The 22,979-nt window shown below is 36.3% G+C and overlaps 1 protein-coding gene across 1 annotated transcript in view; it reads left to right on the top strand.

The window, feature by feature from the left end:
• The first annotated feature begins 4,093 nt into the window (after positions 1-4,093).
• The window catches only part of LOC123556328 (acid ceramidase-like), a 30,157-nt gene continuing 11,271 nt past the window's right edge, over positions 4,094-22,979 (top strand). Inside the window, exons 1-9 of the mRNA XM_053542564.1 lie at positions 4,094-4,224; positions 6,058-6,126; positions 7,131-7,174; positions 7,432-7,516; positions 7,874-7,963; positions 10,189-10,267; positions 13,122-13,242; positions 14,485-14,629; positions 22,917-22,971. Coding sequence (XP_053398539.1) covers positions 4,207-4,224; positions 6,058-6,126; positions 7,131-7,174; positions 7,432-7,516; positions 7,874-7,963; positions 10,189-10,267; positions 13,122-13,242; positions 14,485-14,629; positions 22,917-22,971 — 706 coding nt within the window. The 5' untranslated portion in view covers positions 4,094-4,206. The remainder of the gene's footprint in view (positions 4,225-6,057; positions 6,127-7,130; positions 7,175-7,431; positions 7,517-7,873; positions 7,964-10,188; positions 10,268-13,121; positions 13,243-14,484; positions 14,630-22,916; positions 22,972-22,979) is intronic.

Here is a 22,979-nt window from a genome sequence, read left to right as displayed (position 1 = left end):
GCTTATTTGTATTTCTTTCCTTCTAATGCGCAAACATGCCAAAAAATCAAAACAGCAAATTAATACGCCGTTACAACAAATAAAGTATTTGTTGTACTGACGTTCCGGTTTGTCATTATGGTATGTTGGCGCTCTTCCAAGAGATAACCTATAAAAATGTTATCATGATAATAAAAAAAGTATATAATTTAGCCTAGATTTCATACAAACAGTATGACCAGGTTTTATGTAAATCTGGTAGATCATTATCAAAGTTTTTCAATGATTTGACTGAGTGACATAGATTCTGACCTCAGGTACTCTACTTTTTAACTTGACCTAGATATCATACAGACAAGCACTCAAACAAAGATTTATGATGACCAAGTTGAAAAAGTTGCCTCTAAAGTGTTAACAAAGATTTGTGTATGATCTGGACTAATGACCTAGCTTTTTCCCATGTGACCGAGTTACAAATTTATCCAACATTTAAAAAGGACAAACATTTCCGATCAAGACTCAAGAAAATGTGGCCTTTTTGAATCTGACCTAGATTTCAAAGAGACAAAGTTCTGACAAGATTTTTGAAGATCAAGTAAAACATATGGCCTCTAGAGTGTTAACAAGGTTTCTGTAAGATCTGACCTAGTGACCTACTTTAAGATCTCAGGTAAACCAGTTTTAAACTTGACCTATATTTCATGGAGACAAACATTCTGACATTTTTATGAAGATCAAATGGAAAATGTGGTCTATAGAGTGTTAACATGTTTTTTTTATAATTTGACCTAATTACCTAGTCTTTGACCCAAGGTAGAGAATTTTGAACTTCCTCTAGATCTAACGGAGACGGGCATTCTGACAAAGTGTTTTAGAAGGTCAAATGAAAATTGTTGTCTCTAGAGTGTTAACAACTTTTTCTATGATTTGACCTAGTTTAAGACATCCAAGTTTTTAATTCAGCCTTAATTTCATAAAGACAAACATTCTGACAAAGTTTTATGAAGATCAAGTAGAAAATGTGGCCTCTAGAATGTTAACAAGGTTTTCCTATGATTAAACTAGTGACCTAGTTTAAAAACTCAGAACTAAGTTTCAAAACTGACCTAGATTTCATAAAGACAAACATTCTGACAAAATTTTAATGATTGAAGATGAAATAGAAAATGTTGGCTAGAGGGTTAACAAGGTTTTCCTATCAACTGACCTAGTGACCATGTTTAGCATCCAAATGACCCAGTTACGAACTCATATGAGGTTTTATTGAGGGTAACATTCGGTGAAAGTTCCATTGAGGTAAATCATGTCAGATCAGCCCGATGCGTGCATTTACTTGTAAGTTACATGCAAAGAACAACTAATTAGCGCTATTTGTGTAGTTTACATGTTGGCGCCATACATTCTCCCGCGTTTTTACACAAGAGACATAGACTACTAGAATCAAAACAATATATATTTAATAACATTAATTCGATTATTCGCCTCAGTAGAATAATATGTCAAATTATTTTGCAGGCGTATAACCTCTGTCGTGTTTAAATATAACATGGTTCTTCTATAAATATGTCTGCGCCTGACTTCCGGATAGCGAATACATGAAAAGGGAGGAGACATGAAGACTTAACAATAACAGTGCGATGACGCAACGTTTTCTACCACTGACATGAAAGTTTGCGATCTGGATATTTTGTGTGATCCTAAAATATTTCGTTTCTTTGGACAGCACGCAAAGAAAATCAGTAGTTTTTTCTTCCTTCCCATTTCCCTTAATGTGAAGACATAATGGCCAACATACTTTCTAGCTTATCAGAAATTACAAGTACTCATATAAGGATTTAAATATATACATGTAATTTGTCGTGGAGAGTGACGCGAAAGCAAATGGCGTCTTAAACGATTGCAAATGGCGTCAGCTGCAAGTGAACGGTTTTAGTTGTTTTGTTTAATCATTTCGCACTCCTTCTTTATAACAACTTATTGCGGCTCATGTATCACTCATGGGAGCACACTACAACACGAATTGAAATAATGCTGAAAAGTCGTCATAGCAAGTTTGGCAGCTCGAAACTATAATGTGTAATCAATATTCCTCCATTTTGTTAAATAATTGCTTGTATTCCACCGATCGTTATTTGACGTTATTAATGTGAACTTGTCATTTGTTTTGAGACACAATCAAAATAATCTTTGTGTAATACAAAATGATTGAACATCAACGTGCACCTGTCGTACTGATACTGATACTCTGGACTTCGAACTTAAAACCATTTTAGAAAGTGAACACCTACGCTACCGGTGCCAGAATCGCTACCTCGATCCAAAGATGAAAGAATGATATCACGCTATACTGTGTATGAAACTATTGAAAATGGTGTCACTGGCAGAGTGAAGCAAGTCTGTGACAGTTAATATAATTCTTATATTAGAAGTCAGAGCACTAAGAGCCTAACTTTGAAGGGCACGACTATGCAAATCCACTCCTTATTTTATTTTTTTAGGATTCAGGAGAAAAATCGAAAATATCATGGACTAACAGCACCATCATCGGATAGGAAATAATGAGTGTACAATGGTCGCGATTTTCCCAAGATATCCTTCTACACATATTTTACAAATACATGTGTTTTATTAAAATAACCATTACGTTTTAATAAACTAAATGCATTTGAAAGAAAACATAAAGAAAACATAAATACTTTAAAAATCATGTATAGTTAGTGGTGTGACATTCCCAGATGGCCTGCTGGTCCAAAGAACTATAAAATACATAAATTTATTTTTATAGCTCTTTGGTTTGTCGTACGATAATACACAGAACAGCGTTTATCCTATAAATTAATTATTAGATACAAATCGTTCATTGTACCAAATCTAGCCTATGAAAGACAATATAATTGTCATTAATTCCAATACAATACAAATTTTATCTGCTGTCGGTATTGCATAACAAATCATGCGGTCAGGTGATGCGTGGGCTGTTCAGTGTGCTTCCATTGGCTTTTTTTTCCAAATCACTTGCCCCTCCTCAATGTGGGTTCAAGCCTCACTTGGATACAAGATACAGAAATCTTTATTTTATGTCGGATATATAGTATGACAAAAAAAAACAACATTAGCTCATGAGCTATTTCCGAATACTTTTTCATGTGAGGTAGCCATCCAACATTAGGCACAAAAATAATTAAAAACTAGGAACTTTTGCTATGACTGTATTTAAAAAACAACATGAATAAATGATGTATAGTGGGGTCACATTCCTTTTCAGATATCCCGTGGGCTGTTCAGTATATCCTCCGAACCGCTTTCTCCTGTGGAGCTACTTTAGGTAAACAATTATTCCTTAAACCCAGACCAACAGCTAGTTATTTAATTGGGATCTAGATGCATTTGAAAAAAGTCATGTCTAGTAAGAGGTACGTGTTACATTCCTTGTTGGCTGTTCAATATGCTAAAATTGATGCACACCTTGGCTACAAAATAATTCGTAATACCCAATTATAGGCCTAAGTTTACGATGAATAAGGACTAAATACATTTGATAGACATCGTTCTTCTAGACTTCTCTTGAACAATGCAAAGTAAGAGATTTTATATTCGCTTTCAATGGCACACAATTTTAATTTTTTGTGTGTTATAGGCTGATCACTACCAAATAGAATGTAAGCCTCCGCTGGTAACAAGTAGTCCAAATATAAATAGTACTAATCCTTTTTCCTTCCCTAGTGCATTTTCTCGAAAGCAACGTGCTTACTTTTACCCTACCGCGTTTCAGTATGTATCACTTTGCATTCTGTTGAAATCGGCATGTTCCTATTGCATGCTAGGTAAAAATGGCGGCGTAAGAATTTAACCTAATGTCCCGAAAAGGGAAATAGTAGTAAATTCAGCGGGTTGTATTTAACGAACTGTAGTTTTCTAATATAAAAGTTAACACTCCATTTTGTTTTTGTAAAGTAGCGATCTAGTTCTTTATGGGAATATAAGTCTCTGAAAATCTGATATGCTAGAAAATGTCGAAAAACCGTTATGAAGTAAGTGGATTTTATATAAAATAAAGAACAGCTGGATTTAGTGGTGTTCAGCCTTACACGTTTTAGTTAAATGCGGGACCGCATATCGTATTCTTGTGTCGACAAGGTTTACCGTGCGTTTGTTACTGTGCGCCAGGCAACCGTGAGCTGTCTTGTGAGAATGAGTTGTTCAGGAAGCTAGGCTACATGTATATAAATGTCAGAAGTTTTATTGGTAAGAAAGTGAAAGAAGATTTTTGTTTCTTTCAACATACTCTGGATATTATTGATTTAGTTGATACTGCGCCAGGGGCGGCAACAGTGTGTTGGGGAGGGTACTGTAGCAAGAGTTTTCCTGTTAAATTTATTAAGCTAACAGGGGGTGTATACCACAGATTTTCTTCCTCCTTTAAAGGTGGTCAATCACATTTGAGCAATATTTTATGGCATTTTTCAGTTTTAGAATATTCCTATAAGGAATATGAAATTAACAAAAAGGTCAATTGTATAGAGTTGGATACCTAAAGTAATATTGATTTATGTATATACATCTACAGGTAGTAATTTAAATACCAGTGACAGTCTCTACCTGCAGTGCACCAAGGATCAAACCTCGTGATCTGTAAGTGGACACTCTCAACCACATCAATAAAGGGTTAACCATACAGAAAGGCCTGAGGCATCAACTAAACTTCCTATCAGTTTCTAGCCCAAGGCATCAACTGAACTGCCTATCAGTTTCTAGCTGGAGGCATCAACTGAACCTCCGATCAGTTTCTAGCCCGAAGCATCAACTGAACCTCCTATCTGTTTCTAGCCCTAGGCATCAACTGAAACAAGCTCGAGGCATCAACTGAACTGCCTATCAGTTTCTAGCCAGAGGCATCAACTGAAACTAGCCCAAGGCATAACTGAACCGCCTATCAGTTTCTAGCCCGAAACATCTACTGAACCTCCTATCAGTTTCTAGCCTGAGTGAGGCATCAACTGAACCACCTATCAGTTTCTAGCACGAGGCATCGACTGAACCACCTATCAGTTTCTAGCCCAGGGCATCAACTGAACCTCCTATCAGTTTCTAGCCCAAGGCATCAACTGAACTGCCTATCAGTTTATAGCCCAAGGCATCAACTGAACTGCCTATCAGTTTCTAGCCCGAGGCATCAACTGACCTGCCTATAAGTTTCTAGCCCGAGGCATCAACTGAACCACCTATCAGTTTCTAGCCCGAGACCTCAACTGAACCGCCTCTCAGTTTCTAGCCTGAGGCATCAACTGAAACTAGCCTGAGGCATCAACTGAACCCCTATCAGTTTCTATCCCAAGGCATCAACTGAACCGCCTATCAGTTTCTAGCCTGAGGCATCAACTCAAACTAGCCCGAGGCATCAGCTGATCTGCCTATCAGTTTCTAGCCCGAGACATCAACTGAACCGCCTATCAGTTTCTAGTCCGGGGCATCAACTGAACCGCCTATCAGTTTCTAGCCCGAGACATCAACTGAACTAATCCTGAGGCATCAACTGAACTGCCTGTCAGTTTCTAGCTGGAGGCATCAACTGAAGCACCTATCAGTTTCTAGCCCGAGGCATCAACTGAAACTAGGCCAAGGCATCAACTGAACCTCCTATCAGTTTCTAGCCCGAGGCATCAACTGAAAGTAGCTGAGGCATCAGTTGAACTGCCAATCAGTTTCTAGCCCGCGGCATCAACTGAAGCGCCTATCAGTTTCTAGCCCAAGGCATCAACTGAAATTAGCCCGAGGCTTCATCTGAACTGCCCATCAGTTTCTAGCCCGAGGCATCAACTGAACCACCTATCAGTTTCTAGCCCGAGGCATCAACTGAACCGCCTATACTGCTTATTGTACGATTCCATTCAGAACAATGATCAAGGTAATGCTTTCATGATGTACAGTTTAGTTCTAGTTTTAAAAGTGTGAACCATTTTTGAAAGCTGATTTGAGGGAGTTCAAACATTCATTTATATTATTTTGTGGATTGTTAAAGTGTAAATTGAATTAAGTACAGACAGTATGTTTTATTGAAAAGGTTCTTTATAATTTCAGAATATGTTGAAGATGTATTTGGCTTTGTTGCTGTGCTTTATCATCTCTGTGTCAGCACAAGTTCCTCCTGTAAGTTTGTAATGTTTGTATATAACCTAAGATATTAACCATAGTTGATATAATACTGGGATTATTTGTGAGTCAGTGGTGGATTTCCTGATTGTATTATAGATAATGAAATGAGCCGTGCCATGAGAAAACCAACATAGTGGGTTTGCGACCAGCATGGATCCAGACCAGCCTGCGCATCCGCGCAGTCTGGTCAGGATCCATGCTGTTCGCTTTTAAAGTCTATTGGAAGTGGAGAAACTGTTAGCGAACAGCATTGATCCTGACCGGATGCGCAGTCTGGTCTGGATCCATGCTGGTCGCAAAGCCACTATGTTGATTTTCTCATGGCACGGCTCATATTAATAAAATCCCAACAGAAAATTCATATCCTCACAGAAAATCACTACATAAAACATTAGTTGGTAGTAGGTAAACACGTTGTTAACAGAGGTTGTGGGTTAAAGCAAGTTATTAAGAATATAAATTGCACAAATAATAAAGTGCTGACATTTGTTTAAGGTAGGTATTTCTTGTTTGTAATGTTTTGTTAAATCATTTTTAGCTCAAAGATTAAAAGGTAAGGCTGTCAACAAAGGGTCAGCATCTGTGTCTGCACTGTTGTTCCAATTTCATTATTAAGTTTCGTATCATGTAAGATGGTATCTCAGTAACCACTTGTGGGAATAAATTGAAACTTTACAAACTTACTCACTGTGATGAACTGATGTGTATTGCACATGTTCCATAACTCTGCTGAATAAGAATTAATGCTTTTTTTTTCTACTAGGCAATTTTTGGTTCAGTTTTTGTATGTAAGCTGGAATCTGGATTATAGTGAATTTCATATCCATCAGAATCTGATGTCATTGGAAGCAAATTATACTTTACTGGTATTTTGACAGAAACCATTATGCCCACAAAAGGCAGTATACAACTGTGTTAGAGTCCTAGTTAACGTGAGTTTTTGGTTGTTTTTAACTGTCTAACTTGTACATATGTACATAACTGTTTTTTCTCTGCAGTATACTGAGACCTGTGTACATGGAACATATCCTCCCAAGCCAGAGTAAGTATATATGTCTTCTCAAGACGCGTTTGTAGTTTTAAAATTTACTAAACTCTAACTTTATGAAAGTGCTCAAAAGATTGATGGATTTTTTGAGTATCTGCACTTTGGTAACCCCCATTAACTGCCTGATTAGAGATCTAAGGTTTTTACTAATTACCAGGATGAAATAAACATTTTATTCAAAACTTTAGTAATTTTTTAGAGGAAATCAGGTAGTTTTGAGACATAACAATTGTACTGCACTATTTTTTCAGTCGCAGAGTGCCAGAGTATATAATCAACCTTGACCTTCCACCTTCACAAAGATGGAACCAGTTGGCATTTGATAAAAGAAATGAGGTACAAATATTGTATTTAACTGATAGTGTGGTTGTTTCCTGGGCTCCTTTGTTTACAACATTATTGAAGTATGAGCAGATAAGTTTTTGTGCAGATATGCAATGAATGAGTGGGGAATTGGTAAATTTTTCAGTCAAAGAATGAGTGGGGAATTGGTAAATTTTTCAGTCAAAAAGTTTTCACTTTCATTTGCTGTTTCATTTCTTAAGTCATTGACATAACACTCGGAATGGATTTTGTTCAAAAGAATTTTGTTTGTATACACATTATAATCAGTGTCAGTGTGGGTATATAGGAGTATTGACTTAAGACAGATGTGTCTATAACCATATAATTATGGTCTTTGTTCTGTTTTAGATTAGGAGCATCATTGGTGCTTTCAAAGGTTTCCTTGATGACTTTGGACTTTTACCTAAAGAAGTGATTTACCTTTTAGATTTACTAGGAGTAAGTACAGTTTTCTTATTTTATGTGAAGGGAGATAAACAGATGCTGCTGAATATTAATAATTTTGATGTGACATCGGTCATTGTATGTGCCTTCAAATATACCATCCACTAGATGCAGGCATATGTCCAGATTACTTTCAGGTTTTGTAAAAAAGGTGTTTCTTTTTTTATGAATTGTAAATAAGAAGATAAATGAAGCGAATGATTAAGTTAGTTTTAAAGTTTGTTTTTATAAAACCATTTGCACGTTAAATGTATGGAAAAGTTACACAGTCAGACCTGTTAAGCAGTCAGCCAAGTAAGCGACTCAGTCTCACTGCTTATGGCAGGTGACTGCTCAAGTCAAGAAGTCAGTTTGAGAAGTGAGCAGACTGGCTGCTTGGAGCAAGGGGCTCCTTAATACAGGTGATTGCTAAGACAGGTTTAACTGTACTCAGCATTTAGACATGCAGTAAAAGTGTTATATTTTAGTATTTAAGGTCCAACTGTCCTCCTCATACGAAGTTTTTTATGCCCCCGGCATCTACTGATGCGGGAGGCATAATTATAGTGATTGTCCTGTCCATCCGTTCATTCGTCCGTTCGTTCGTTCGTCCGTACGAGATTAACCAAATGGGACCGTTTCATCTAGCATCAATACCCCTTACTAGAATGACTTGATACTAATGCAGATGTAACCTGTGACCATTCTTTATCTTCAGACATCACCTGACCTCGGTTTGATCTTGACCTTGACCGCATTTTGGACTTAGGTTGCTTTATATGGGCCATCTCTTGGTTAACCAAATGGGACCGTTTCGTCTAGCATCAATACCCCTTACTAGAATGACTTGATACTAATACAGATGTAACCTGTTACCATTCCTCATCTTCAAACATCACCTGACCTCAGTTTGACCTTGACCGCATTTTGGACTTAGGTTATTTATATGGGGCATCTCTTGGTTAACCAAATGGGACCGTTTCGTCTAGCATCAATACCCCTTACTAGAATGACTTGATACTAATGCAGATGTAACCTGTGACCATTCATCATCTATAGACATCACCTGACCTCAGTTTGACCTTGACCTTGACCTCATTTTGGACTTAGGTTGCTTTATATGGGCCATCTCTTGGTTAACCAAATGGGACCATTTCGTCTAGCATCAATACCGCTTACAAGAATGAATTGATACTAATACAGATGTAACCTGTGACCATTCCTCATCTTCAAACATCACCTGACCTCAGTTTGACCTTGACCTCGTTTTGGACTTAGGTTGCTTTGTATCGACAAGGATGCCACCAGGGGCATCAAGCGTTTATTGAACGCAGCTCCTTGTTTACCATGCACACAGCCACTACATACTAACCAGGGCACTCGTTTGGCCATTTTTGGGGCCGAATATGGGTACCATTCCCCTCCTAAAATAATATGTTTTTTTCCCCTTTCTCAGAAGAAAATTCCCCTGATGATAGGTTGTTTGACACAAATAAATATTAACTCTTTCTTTTAATATTATATAGTGCCTCTAAGGAAGATTACTGTTGCAATATAGTCAAATCAGTTAGAAATGATTGTAAACAGTATTAATAAGTGTGAAAAGTAGTTACATATACATGACTTAAACTTCCCCTTTTCGTCTTAAAATGTCGAAAAATTCCCCTTCCTGAGGGTATGGGTACCTGTCCCCAAAAGTTGTCTAGTGCCCTGCTAACTCCTAATGGGAAATTTCAAAAAACTTGTTATTACAATGCAATTTCACCACTGGAAATGTTAATTGTACAAATTGTTGTTACTACAGAGTAACGTCTCTTAGAGCAAACACCACTGGAAATCTTTCTGATACAAATTGCCGCAATGGTGAATTTATTAAAAATGTTATTTAGATGGAAAGAAAGTGTCTTACATTTGTAGGTTGGTATTCTGTTCTCAGAAGTTAACAGAACTTCTGAGAAGTTTCACTGCTTAGTCTGTACAAGTTTTATACAATGAAAGATTTCTGCCAGTCTGACGTTTTCATGGCAAAAACAAATACAAATATTTATAAATAGATACTAGTACAATGTATTTTCCCTTTAAAGGACTCCGCTAGTAATAATACCACAGCCAAAAACAATAATGACATGTTACCTGCTATCTGTGTGCATAAGGAAGCATATTTGAAAAGTAAATTGTTCATTTATAGATTTTAGTGAAACACTGGTCTCACTACAATTCTTCATACTGTTCTATTACAGCCAGCGCTTGTTGACACTTTACCACAGCCATTCCGGGATGAAATCAGAGGGATATCAAATGCTACTGGCATTGAAATAGGTAAATATTCCAGGTTTATCTTTTTAACCCTTACCCTGCTAAATATCTATAATGACCTTGTCCATCTTCCAATTTGGACAGTACCATTAACTGTAAAAAGAGGCATTACCAAAAAGATACTGGCTGAATATTGAACAGTGCAGATCATGAATAGAACAACAGGGATGTGCAGGCTGATCATGATCTACACTGATCACAAATGCAGAACCAATCATGTCCAGCATGATAAGGGTTAATGAGAGGTCATATTGCTAATAACATTCATGTAGTCCAAGATAAAATGATAAAATAATGCATCTGACTGTGGAAAATATTTTTGCTGTAGGTAGTTTTGCACATTTATAAACCAGAAATCAATGCATAACAGCATTTATCTGGATGATTCAGAATAAATCTTGGACCTAACATTTGGAATATAAGATTCTTTCACTGGTTGTAGGTACAGATAGGAATATCCAGCCTCAAGGGTAACAGTTAAAAGGCAGTAAAGAGGCTCAGCCGAAAATTTCCCATCTACACATACAGCCAGTGATAGAATCTTTCTCTTGCATATGTTTAGTTTCGGTTTTGTTTTATCACTTGCAGCGTAACGTTACGTATTTTTAATAAACTTATGTTTTTTTGAAACGAGAAATGTACTATAAAGAACAAAGAGGAAATATCAAGGTATTGGATATTTATTCCATTTCTTGAAATAAACTTTAAATTACTACATAAATCTTCTACATATTTGTAGTTTGCAGTAAGTCAGTTACATCATAAGTCATCTTACACTCTGGGTGTATTACGGAGTTTTCCAGCACGAATGAAAATATCAGAAATCCAGGTCTGGTATACAAGACAGGAAAATCATCCTGCATATAAATATCATCCTTAGTGTACATTTATGAATCAGCCACATTAATTTCTTACTGAAAAAAGATAACACATATGTTGGTGCATAAAATTGTTCCAAATAATGCCTTCAGATTGCTTTGAACTGGCAGATCTTAAAACATCTAACCATGACCGAAAATCTAAAAAAATTAGCATATGTACCTATTCATTTAAAAGTTACTTGAAAAAAACACATGAGTATATTAGTGAAATAAAGTTGTTTTTAGCTCACCTGTCACAAAATGACAAGGTGAGCTTTTGTGATCGCGCGGTGTCCGTCGTCCGTCGTCCGTCCGTGCGTCCGTAAACTTTTGCTTGTGACCACTCTAGAGGTCACATTTTTCATGGGATCTTTATGAAAGTTGGTCAGAATGTTCATCTTGATGATATCTAGGTCAAGTTCGAAACTGGGTCACGTGCCATCAAAAACTAGGTCAGTAGGTCTAAAAATAGAAAAACCTTGTGACCTCTCTAGAGGCCATATATTTCACAAGATCTTCATGAAAATTGGTCAGAATGTTCACCTTGATGATATCTAGGTCAAGTTCGAAACTGGGTCACGTGGGGTCAAAAACTAGGTCAGTAGGTCTAAAAATAGAAAAACCTTGTGACCTCTCTAGAGGCCATATTTTTCATGAGATCTTCATGAATATTGGTCAGAATGTTTATCTTGATGATATCTAGGTCAAGTTCGAAACTGGGTCACGTAGGGTCAAAAACTAGGTCATTAGGTCTAAAAATAGAAAAACCTTGTGACCTCTCTAGAGGCCATATTTCTCAGTGCATCTTCATGAAAATTGGTCAGAATGTTCATCTTGATGATATCTAGGTCAAGTTCGAAACTGGGTCACGTGGGGTTAAAAACTAGGTCAGTAGATCTAAAAATAGAAAAACCTTGTGACCTCTCTAGAGGCCATATTTTTCATGAGATCTTCATGAATATTGGTCAGAATGTTCACCTTGATGATATCTAGGTCAAGTTCGAAACTGGGTCATGTGGGGTCAAAAACTAGGTCAGTAGATCTAAAAATAGAAAAACCTTGTGACCTCTCTAGTGGCCATATTTCTCAATGGATCTTCATGAAAATTGGTCAGAATGTTCACCTTGATGATATCTAGGTCAAGTTCGAAACTGGGTCCTGTGCTGTCAAAAACTAGGTTAGTAGGTCTAAAAATAGAAAAACCTTGTGACCTCTCTAGAGGCGATATTTTTCAATGGATCTTCATGAAAATTGGTCAGAATATTTACCTTGAAGATATCTAGGTCAAGTTCGAAACTGGGTCACGTGGGGTTAAAAACTAGGTCAGTAGATCTAAAAATAGAAAAACCTTGTAACCTCTCAAGAGGCCATATTTTTCATGAGATCTTCATGAATATTGGTCAGAATGTTCATCTTGATGATATCTAAATCAGATTCGAAACTTGGTCACGTGGGGTCAAAAACTAGGTCAGTAGGTCTAAAAATAGAAAAAACCTTATGACCTCTCTAGAGGCCATATTTCTCAATGGATCTTCATGAAAATTGGTGAGAATGTTCAGCTTGATAATATCTAGGTCAGGTTCATAACTGGGTCATGTGCGGCCAAAAACTAGGTCAGTAGGTCGAAAAATAGAAAAACCTTGTGACCTCTCTAGAGGCCATATTTTTCACGAGATCTTCATGAAAATTGGTGAGAATGTTCACCTTGATGATATCTAGGTCAAGTTTAAAAGTGGGTCACGTGCCTTCAAAAACTAGGTCATTAGGTCAAATAATAGAAAAACCTTGTGACCTCTCTAGAGGCCATATTTTTCAATGGATCTTCATGAAAATTGGTCAGAATTTTTTATCTTGATGATATCTAGGTCACATGTGCTCAAAAACTAGGTCACTATGTCAAATAATAGAAATAACGATGTCATACTCAGTTGAACACTGGGTCATGTGGAGATAGGTGAGCGATTCAGGACCATCATGGTCCTCTTGTTTGTTTTCAGGGGAAATTACTCTGTACAATATATTTTATGAACTATTTACTGTGTGCACATCTGTGATCGCTGAAAGTCCAACTGGAAAACTCTACCATGCTAGAAATCTGGACTTCGGGCTTTTTATGGGGTAATATATTTATTCAATTTGTTATCCTGATATACTGATATACTGACAAACAAGTTCAGCTTTTCATAAACTGTTGAATATTTAAAGGCTACTTTAAAGGGTTAAGACAGTGCTTTGGCTTAATTTACAATATACATTAAAACTGTCAAGATATATTCAAGTTTTGGTATGGGTTGAATTGTTTATGGCTGGCAGGATGTCTGAGTTAATCTTCCTTGGTGTATGTGTGCCAAATATCTGCACTTTTACTGGCATTAAAGCTGGAAAATTAGACACCACACAAACAGGACAGGCATCTCTGTGGAAGCTGACTTTCAGTTGTTAGCCCCCTCAGTTCTGTGGGTTTCAAGCTTTCCTAAGGGTGTAGAATTGTTTGATGTGAGGAAGCCCTCCAGTTGGTTTACAAAAGGGTGATGGTTCTACCCAGGTACCAGTCCATGTCTCAAGTAATGCCGACAGGGATGCATAGGATCTTCCTCCATTTTGAAAACTGGAAAGTTATTATATGCCCTTAATTATGTTGTTGTGGCATGAAATCTAACAGAAAATGAACAAAAAAAAATTCATATGTTGCATGGTTGATGCAACAGATTTTATGTTAAAAGGAATATAAACATTAAATAAGTATCACTACATTTTTAGCTCGTCGGATTTTTGAAAAAATCTACGCGGTATTGTCGTCACTTGATCATCGGCGTAGGTTAAATTTTTTTCAGGTCCGCCTTTTTTAACTATAAAAGCTACAGCTTTGAAACTTTGCACATTCGTATATCATCATTAGGTGACTTTGAAGGCTAAGAATCAGAACTCTGATATGCATTTTGTCAAAATTATGGCCCTTTTTGTACTTGGAAAATTTGATCTTGCTTAAAGTTTTGTTTAGATTCACTTTTTCCCAAAAACTGTGAGATCTACAGCTTTGAAACTTTGTACACTTGTTTATCATACTTAGATGCATAAGTAAACCAAGAACCATAACTCTAACCTGCATTTTGTCAGAATTACGGTCCTTTCTGAATTTAGAAAATTTGGATTTCTGGGGTAAATTTTTGTTTGGGTCTACTTTACTTGAATACTGTAAGAACACTAGCTTTGAAACTTTGCAGACTTGTATCATCATTATTGTCCAGCATCTGCAGATGAGCGATGATGCTCTTGTTTCTTGTTTGTTATCAGTTTTCACTAAAAGTCTTTGAGATATCATTGATAATATGTGTGTTCTGTAATTTGTATTTGTTTCAGATGGGATATTAAGAACAGGACCTGGTATATCACAGAGAAGTTACGACCTGCTATTGTGAACCTGAACTGGCAGAGGGGAGGTAAAACCGTGTTCAAGTCTGTTAACTATGCTGGATATTTGGGTATATTGACAGGAGTTTCGCCTGTAAGTGTTTCATCCAGACATATGCAAAAGAAAGAGATTGTGGGATTTTTAGATGTCCACCATATACTGTGAAATGATTTTATTTCTTTGGCACAAAATTTCATGGTTTTGGCAAAAACTGTTATCTTTTGGGGATATGAATTGGTTGATTACAAATTTTGAACATGATAGACGTTTCATTTATGATTTTATTTTAATCAAACTTGCACAAAACTTGTGTCACCATAAGATCTCGGTTCCTTTCTTGAACTGCAGGTCCCATTATGGGTTCCAGAGTTATGGCCCCTGAAAGGGCCAAAATTAGCTGTTTTGACCTTGTCTGCACAATAGCAGCTTCATTTATGATTTGATTTTAACCAAACTTGCACACAACTTGTATCACCACAAGATCTTGGTTCCTTTTTTTGAACTGGCCAGATTCCATCATGGGTTCCAGAGTTATGGTCCCTTAAAGGTCCAAAATTTGCTATTTTGGCTTTTGCAGTCATATAGAGACTTCATTTATGGTTTGATTTGATACAAACTTCCAAAATATCTTCAACAACAATAAATCTTGGATTCCATGACGAATCTGTCAGATCGAATTGTAGGTTCCAGAGTTATTTTATATCTGATTACCTCCCCTGATTGTAATCAAAATGGATTTATATCAGTAAGTACTTTTAGGACTTATTTGAAATTTCATTATTGTCATTAGTTGGACTGAGACAAACAGGGTTGATAACTTTGGACTGATTTTGTATCAAATTACCTCCCTTTATTTCAAATTAAAGTGGGTATATCTCCATAAATAATGAAGATACTGATCTGAAATTTCATTTATGTCAACAGATGGACTTGGACGATCAGTGAAGATACATATTGACTGAATTTATGACAAATTACCTCCCTTTATTTTTTATCTAAATGAATACAGCTTAGCAGCTTCTAATGAGATGGGTTTGAAAGGTTATTTACATGTATGTCTTCCATGGTAAAAAATAGTCATATTAGATAACTCTTGATTGAACATTTATCCATATGAATACTTTACTAATATATTGTTGTATAAGCTTGTACTCTGTATCTTGTACATGCATATACCGATGCATGATTACCTCCCCTGATTTTAATAAAAATGGATTTATCTCAGTAAATATTTATAGAACTCATTTGAAATTTCATTATTGTCTTTAGTTGGACTGAGGCAATCAGGGTAGGTAGCTATGGACTGATTTTATGTCAAATTACCTCCCTTTGTTTCAAATTAAAATGGGTGTATCTCAGTACTGATTTGAAATGTCATTTGTGCCATCAGATGAAATCGGACAATCAGGGTAGATAACTTTTGACAGGATTTATGACAAATTACCTGGAAAATTGGCCCTGACTAAGTCAAAAGGGACTGTTACAAGAAAATATTTATCCTGATGATATTTTATGTGTATGCCTATGTGTTTTATGGCAAAACTTGATCATATCATTTTGAGCAAAGATACTCAGTTGAGCGATACAGGGCCATCATGGCCCTCTTGTTTGTTTTAGGATTAAAATTTCTGGATTGACACTACCAAGAAATCCAAGAAAATTTCACCCCAATGAATATAATTAAAAAATTTCTCAGTACATATATGTATAGGGGACTGTAGATTGACTCAGTATGTTTTTCTGCCTGTCTGCCACAAAATCTGGATCCTGCAATAACATGAAAAGTGTGCAAGGTATTTTAATGAAACTTGTAAGTTGGTATGGTGATAGAGACCTTAAGGAGAGTACACCTGTTCAATTTTTAGCTCACCTGTCACAAAGTGACAAGGTGAGCTTTTGTGATCTCGTGGTGTCCGTTGTCCGTCCGTCCGTGCATGCGTGCGTCAGTCCGTATACTTTTGCTTGTGACCACTCTAGAGGTCACATTTTTCATGGGATCTTTATGAAAGTTGGTCAGAATGTTCACCTTAATGATATCTAGGTCAAGTTCGAAACTGGGTCACGTGCCATCAAAAACTAGGTCAGTAGGCCAAAAAATAGAAAAACCTTGTGACCTCTCTAGAGGCCATATATTTCACAAGATCTTCATGAAAATTGGTCAGAACGTTCACCTTGATGATATCTAGGTCAAGTTTGAAACTGGGTCACGTGCCTTCAAAAACTAGGTCAGTAGGTCAAATAATAGAAAAACCTTGTGACCTCTCTAAAGGCCATATTTTTCACGGGATCTGTATGAAAGTTGGTCTGAATGTTCATCTTGATGATATCTTGGTCAACTTTGAAAGTGGGTAACGTGGGATCAAAAACTAGGTCAGTAGATCTAAAAATAGAAAAACCTTGTGACCTCTCTAGAGGCCATATATATTTCATGAGATCTTCATGAAAATTTGTCAGAATGTTCACCTTGATGATATCTAGGTCAAGTTCGAAAGTGGGTCACGTGCCTTCAAAAATTAGGTCAGTAGGTCAAATAATAGAAAAACCTTGTGACCTCTCTAGAGGCCATATTTTTCACGGGATCTGTATGAAAGTTGGTCTGAATGTTCATCTTGATGATATCTAGGTCAGCTTTGAAAGTGGGTCACTTGCCTTCAAATACTAGGTCAGTAGGTAAAATAAAAGAAAAACCTTGTGGCCTCTCTAAATGTCATATTTTTCATTGAATCTGTATGAAAGTTGGTCTGAATGTTCCTCTAGATGATATCTAGTTCAAGTTCGAAACAGGGTCATGTGTGGTCAAAAACTAGGTCAGTAGGTCTAAAAATAGAAAAACCTTGTGACCTCTCTAGAGGCCATACTTGTGAATGGATCTCCATAAAAATTGGTCAGAATGTTCATCTTGATGATATCTAGGTCAAGTTCGAAACTGGGTCATGTGCGGTTAAAAACTAGGTCAGTAGGTATAAAAATAGAAAACCTTGTGACCTCTCTAGAGGCCATATATATTTCATGAGATCTTCATGAAAATTTGTCAGAATGTTCACCTTGATGATATCTAGGTCAAGTTCGAAAGTGGGTCACGTGCCTTCAAAAATTAGGTCAGTAGGTCAAATAATAGAAAAACCTTGTGACCTCTCTAGAGGCCATATTTTTCACGGGATCTGTATGAAAGTTGGTCTGAATGTTCATCTTGATGATATCTAGGTCAGCTTTGAAAGTGGGTCAATTGCCTTCAAATACTAGGTCAGTAGGTAAAATAAAAGAAAAACCTTGTGGCCTCTCTAAATGTCATATTTTTCATGGAATCTGTATGAAAGTTGGTCTGAATGTTCATCTAGATGATATCTAGTTCAAGTTCGAAACAGGGTCATGGTTGGTCAAAAACTAGGTCAGTAGGTCTAAAAATAGAAAAACCTTGTGACCTCTCTAGAGGCCATACTTGTGAATGGATCTCCATAAAAATTGGTCAGAATGTTCATCTTGATGATATCTAGGTCAAGTTCGAAAGTGGGTCATGTGCATTCAAAAAGTAGGTCAGTAGGTCAAATAATAGAAAAACCTTGTGACCTCTCTAAAGGCCATATTTTTCTTGGGATCTGTATGAAAGTTGGTCTGAATGTTTATCTTGATGATATATAGGTCAGTTTCAAAACTGGGTCACGTGCCATCAAAAACTAGGTCAGTAGATCTAAAAATAGAAAAACCTTGTGACCTCTCTAGAGGCCATATATTTCATGAGATCTTCATGAAAATTTGTCAGAATGTTCACCTTGATGATATCTAGGTCAAGTTTGAAAGTGGGTCACGTGCCTTCAAAAATTAGGTCAGTAGGTCAAATAATAGAAAAACCTTGTGACCTCTCTAGAGGCCATATTTTTCACGGGATCTGTATGAAAGTTGGTCTGAATGTTCATCTTGATGATATCTAGGTCAAGTTCGAAACTTGGTCACATGCCTTCAAAAACTAGGTCAGTAGGTCAAATAATAGAAAAACCTTGTGACCTCTCTAAAGGCCATATTTTTCGTGGGATCTGTATGAAAGTTGGTGTGAATGTTCATCTTGATGATATCTAATTCAAGTTAGAAGCTGGGTCATGTGTGATCAAAAAGTAGGTCAGTAGGTCTAAAAATAGAAAAACCTTTTGACCTCTCTAGAGGCCATACTTGTGAATGGATCTCCATAAAAATTGGTCAGAATGTTCATCTTGATGATATCTAGGTCAAGTTCGAAAGTGGGTCATGTGCGTTCAAAAAGTAGGTCAGTAGGTCAAATAATGAAAAAATGTTATGACCTCTCTAGAGGCCATATTTTTCATGGGATCTGTATGAAAGTTGGTCTAAATGTTTATCTTGATGATATATAGGTCAAGTTTGAAACTGGGTCAACTGCGATCAAAAACTAGGTCAGTAGGTCTTGAAATAGAAAAACCTTGTGACCTCTCTAGAGGCCATATTTTTCATGAGATCTTCATGAAAATTAGTGAGAATGTTCACCTTGATGATATCTAGGTAAATTTTAAAACAGGGTCACGTACCTTTGAAAACTAGGTCAATAGGTCAAATAATAGAAAAAGCCTTGTGACCTCTCTAGAGACTATATTTTTCAGTGGATCTTCATGAAAATTGGTCAGAATTTTTATCTTGATAATATCTAGATCAAGTTCAAAACTGGGTCACATGAGCTCAAAAACTAGGTCACTATGTCAAATAATTGAAAAAACGATGTCATACTCAAAACTGGGTCATGTGGAAAGAGGTGAGCGATTCAGGACCATCATGGTCCTCTTGTTTAAGTAGAACAAAAGTACTTTGTGCTGTAGAAACATACAAGGTGAAGTAAAGATTGTATTGATCCTTAACTCCCTGAGGCCGATATCATAATATACATGCTGCGGCGAGATAAGAATTACCACCTGACGTCGAAGAACATCATCTGATCTTATCATAATCACATTCGCATGCAGTCAATTGAAATCATGCATGGAAATATTATTAACATGGGTGTAAATCAAACTTTACTTATAAAATCTTTAAAGTTTTAACAAGTATTAATATATATCCACTTTCGTCCGTAACTTATATCCAAATAAAATTATAATTTCACTTCGAAACATTCACCATTTTTACACATCTATTGCGTTTTAATAAATATTTGAATATTTCTGATTTTATTTTTTTTTTTCAAATGTAAACACATTAAATTTCAATAGATATAAATACATTATTAACACAGAGTATTTACATTAACATTACTAAAAATTAACACCCATTTTTCAGTGAATATCGATGTTTTGTTTTGATGTATAATTAATTTCTAAACGTACACAAACGTTGTGTGACACGCACTGAGACAGTTAAGTTGTAATATTTACACCCATCTTTGAAGAATTATAAAATTTACAAAAAGCATTTATTTACACACATTGTTGTGTATGAAACATTCTTTGCTGTGTTATTTTATCCATTTTAATTTAATGCGATGTAAGTGTACCAATATTTCAGCTTTCTAAAACTTAATATTTTTCGAGCATTCATTTCTCTGATAATGAAATTTCATTGTCATAATCATCATCCGATGGAACTGATACGTCAAAATCAGCATGATAATAAATATTTTCTTCAATGTAAGAAAAATCTCGGCTAATTATTTTAATCTTTTGAAATACTGTATGAACGAAACAAAGCGGAGTTCGTCTTTTTTATTTCCTTTACCGCATATTTACAAACACTTTTTAGCTCACCTGTCACAAAGTGACAAGGTGAGCTTTTGTGATCACGCAGTGTCCGTCGTCCGTTGTCCGTCCGTGCGTCCGTAAACTTTTTGCTTGTGACCACTCTAGAGGTCACATTTTTCATGGGATCTTTATGAAAATTGGTCAGAATGTTCATCTTGATGATATCTAGGTCAAGTTCGAAACTGGGTCACGTGCAGTCAAAAACTAGGTCAGTAGGTCTAAAAATAGAAAAACCTTGTGACCACTCTAGAGGTCACATTTTTCATGGGATCTTCATGAAAGTTGGTCAGAATGTTCATCTTGATGATATCTAGGTCAAGTTCGAAACTGGGTCACGTGCGGTCAAAAACTAGGTCAGTAGGTCTAAAAATAGAAAAACCTTGTGACCACTCTAGAGGTCACATTTTTCATGGGATCTTCATGAAAGTTGGTCAGAATGTTCATCTTGATTATATCTAGGTCAAGTTCGAAACTGGGTCACGTGCCTTCAAAAACTAGGTCAGTCGGTCTAAAAATAGAAAAACCTTGTGACCTCTCTAGAGGCCATATATTTCAAAAGATATTCATGAAAATTGGTCAGAACGTTCACCTTGATGATATCTAGGTCAAGTTCGAAACTTGGTCACGTGCCATCAAAAACTAGGTCAGTAGGTCAAATAATAGAAAAACCTTGTGACCTCTCTAAAGGCCATATTTTTCATGGGATCTATATGAAAGTTGGTCTGAATGTTCATCTTGATGATATCTAGGCCAAGTTCGAAACTGGGTCACATGCGGTCAAAAACTAGGTCAGTAGGTCTAAAAATAGAAAAACCTTGTGACCTCTCTAGAGGCCATATATTTCATGACATCTTCATGAAAATTGGTCAGAACGTTCACCTTGATGATATCTAGGTCAAGTTCAAAAGTGGGTCACGTGCCATCAAAAACTAGGTCAGTAGGTCAAATAATAGAAAAACCTTGTGACCACTCTAGAGACCATATTTTTCATGGGATCTGTATGAAAGTTAATCTGAATGTTCATCTTGATGATATCTAGATCAAGTTCGAAAGTGGGTCACATGCCATCAAAAACTAGGTCAGTAGGTCAGATAATAGAAAAACCTTGTGACCTCTCTAGAGGCCATATTTTTCATTGGATCTGTATGAAAATTGGTCTGAATGTTCATCTTGATAATACCTAGGTCAAGTTCGAAACAGGATCATGTGCGGTCAAAAACTAGGTTAGTAGGTCTAAAAATAGAAAAACCTTGTGACCTCTCTAGAGGCCATACTTATGAATGGATCTCCATAAAAATTGGTCAGAATGTTCACCTTGATGTTATCTAGTTCAAGTTTGAAACTGGGTCACGTGCCATAAAAAACTAGGTCAGTAGGTCAAAAATAAAAAACCTTGTGACCTCTCTAGAGGCCATACTTTTCATGGGATCTGTATGAAAGTTGGTCTGAATGTTCATCTTGATGATATCTAGCAAGTCAAGTTTGAAAGTGAATCAACTGCGGTCAAAAACTAGGTCAGTAGGTCTAAAATTATTAAAATCTTTTGACCTCTCTAGAGGCCATATTTTTCAATGGATCTTCATGAAAATTGATCTGAATGTTCACCTTGATGATATCTAAGTCAGTTTCGAAACTGGGTCATGTGCGGTCAAAAACTAGGCCAGTAGGTATAAAAATAGAAAAACCTTGTGACCTCTCTAGAGGCCATATTTTTCATGAGATCTTCATGAAAATTAGTGAGAATGTTCACCTTGATGATATCTAGGTAAAGTTCAAAACAGGGTCACGTACCTTCGAAAACTAGGTCAATAGGTGAAATAATAGAAAAACCTAGAGACCGTATTTTTCAGTGGATCTTCATGAAAATTGGTCAGAATTTTTATCTTGATAATATCTAGGTCAAGTTCAAAACTGGGTCACATGAGCTCAAAAACTAGGTCACTATGTCAAATAATAGAAAAAACGATGTCATACTCAAAACTGGGTCATGTGGGAAGAGGTGAGCGATTCAGGACCATCATGGTCCTCTTGTTTTAACAAGGAAACTAATTATTAGCATAATTAATAATTATAACATCTAAGAAATAATAGACGGTATGCAAAATAATTTTGCTTTTATCAGGATTATCAAAAGATAAGTACGTGACGCAATCAGCATGATCTCGTCAGTCGCCGTCCTGGGGAGTCCTGATAACGCGCCTATAGTCGGATATCGACGCTACAGGGGTAGAAAATATAGCGCCTTTAGTCGCATTTTGGCCCCAAGGAGTTAATACCTTGTGCATACATGAAGAATGTATATGGTTGTGTTTGTTTTTATTCAGAAAGAGAAATAGACTTGTTACTCCTGGCAACAAACAGGTTCAAGAATGAAATATATGTGAAGATAGTTTCAACAATGAAAGACAGAAATATTATTACAGAAACATGAAATGATGATAGAAATCTATATGGAGGTTATGTTTATGATTCATCATTCTGTCTGCTCATCTGTTACCCATACTTCTGTCTGTTGTACTTAATGTTATTAAAAGAATTGGCTAAACCCAACAAAACAAATAGATTCTGTTTAAGTGATTAAGGTATGTTGTGTTACTGAAATATATTATGACTCTGTCAATCATTAACAATTATTTATATTACAGGGAAAGTTTACTCTATCAATGAATGAAAGGTTCAAGTTGGATGGAGGCTATATAGGTTAGTAT

This window comes from Mercenaria mercenaria, chromosome 5 (assembly GCF_021730395.1).
Source record: "Mercenaria mercenaria strain notata chromosome 5, MADL_Memer_1, whole genome shotgun sequence".
In the NCBI taxonomy this organism is placed as follows: Eukaryota; Metazoa; Mollusca; class Bivalvia; order Venerida; family Veneridae; genus Mercenaria; species Mercenaria mercenaria.
The sequence above is the reverse complement of the archived record's forward strand: the minus strand, read 5'-3'. Positions and strand labels throughout refer to the sequence as shown.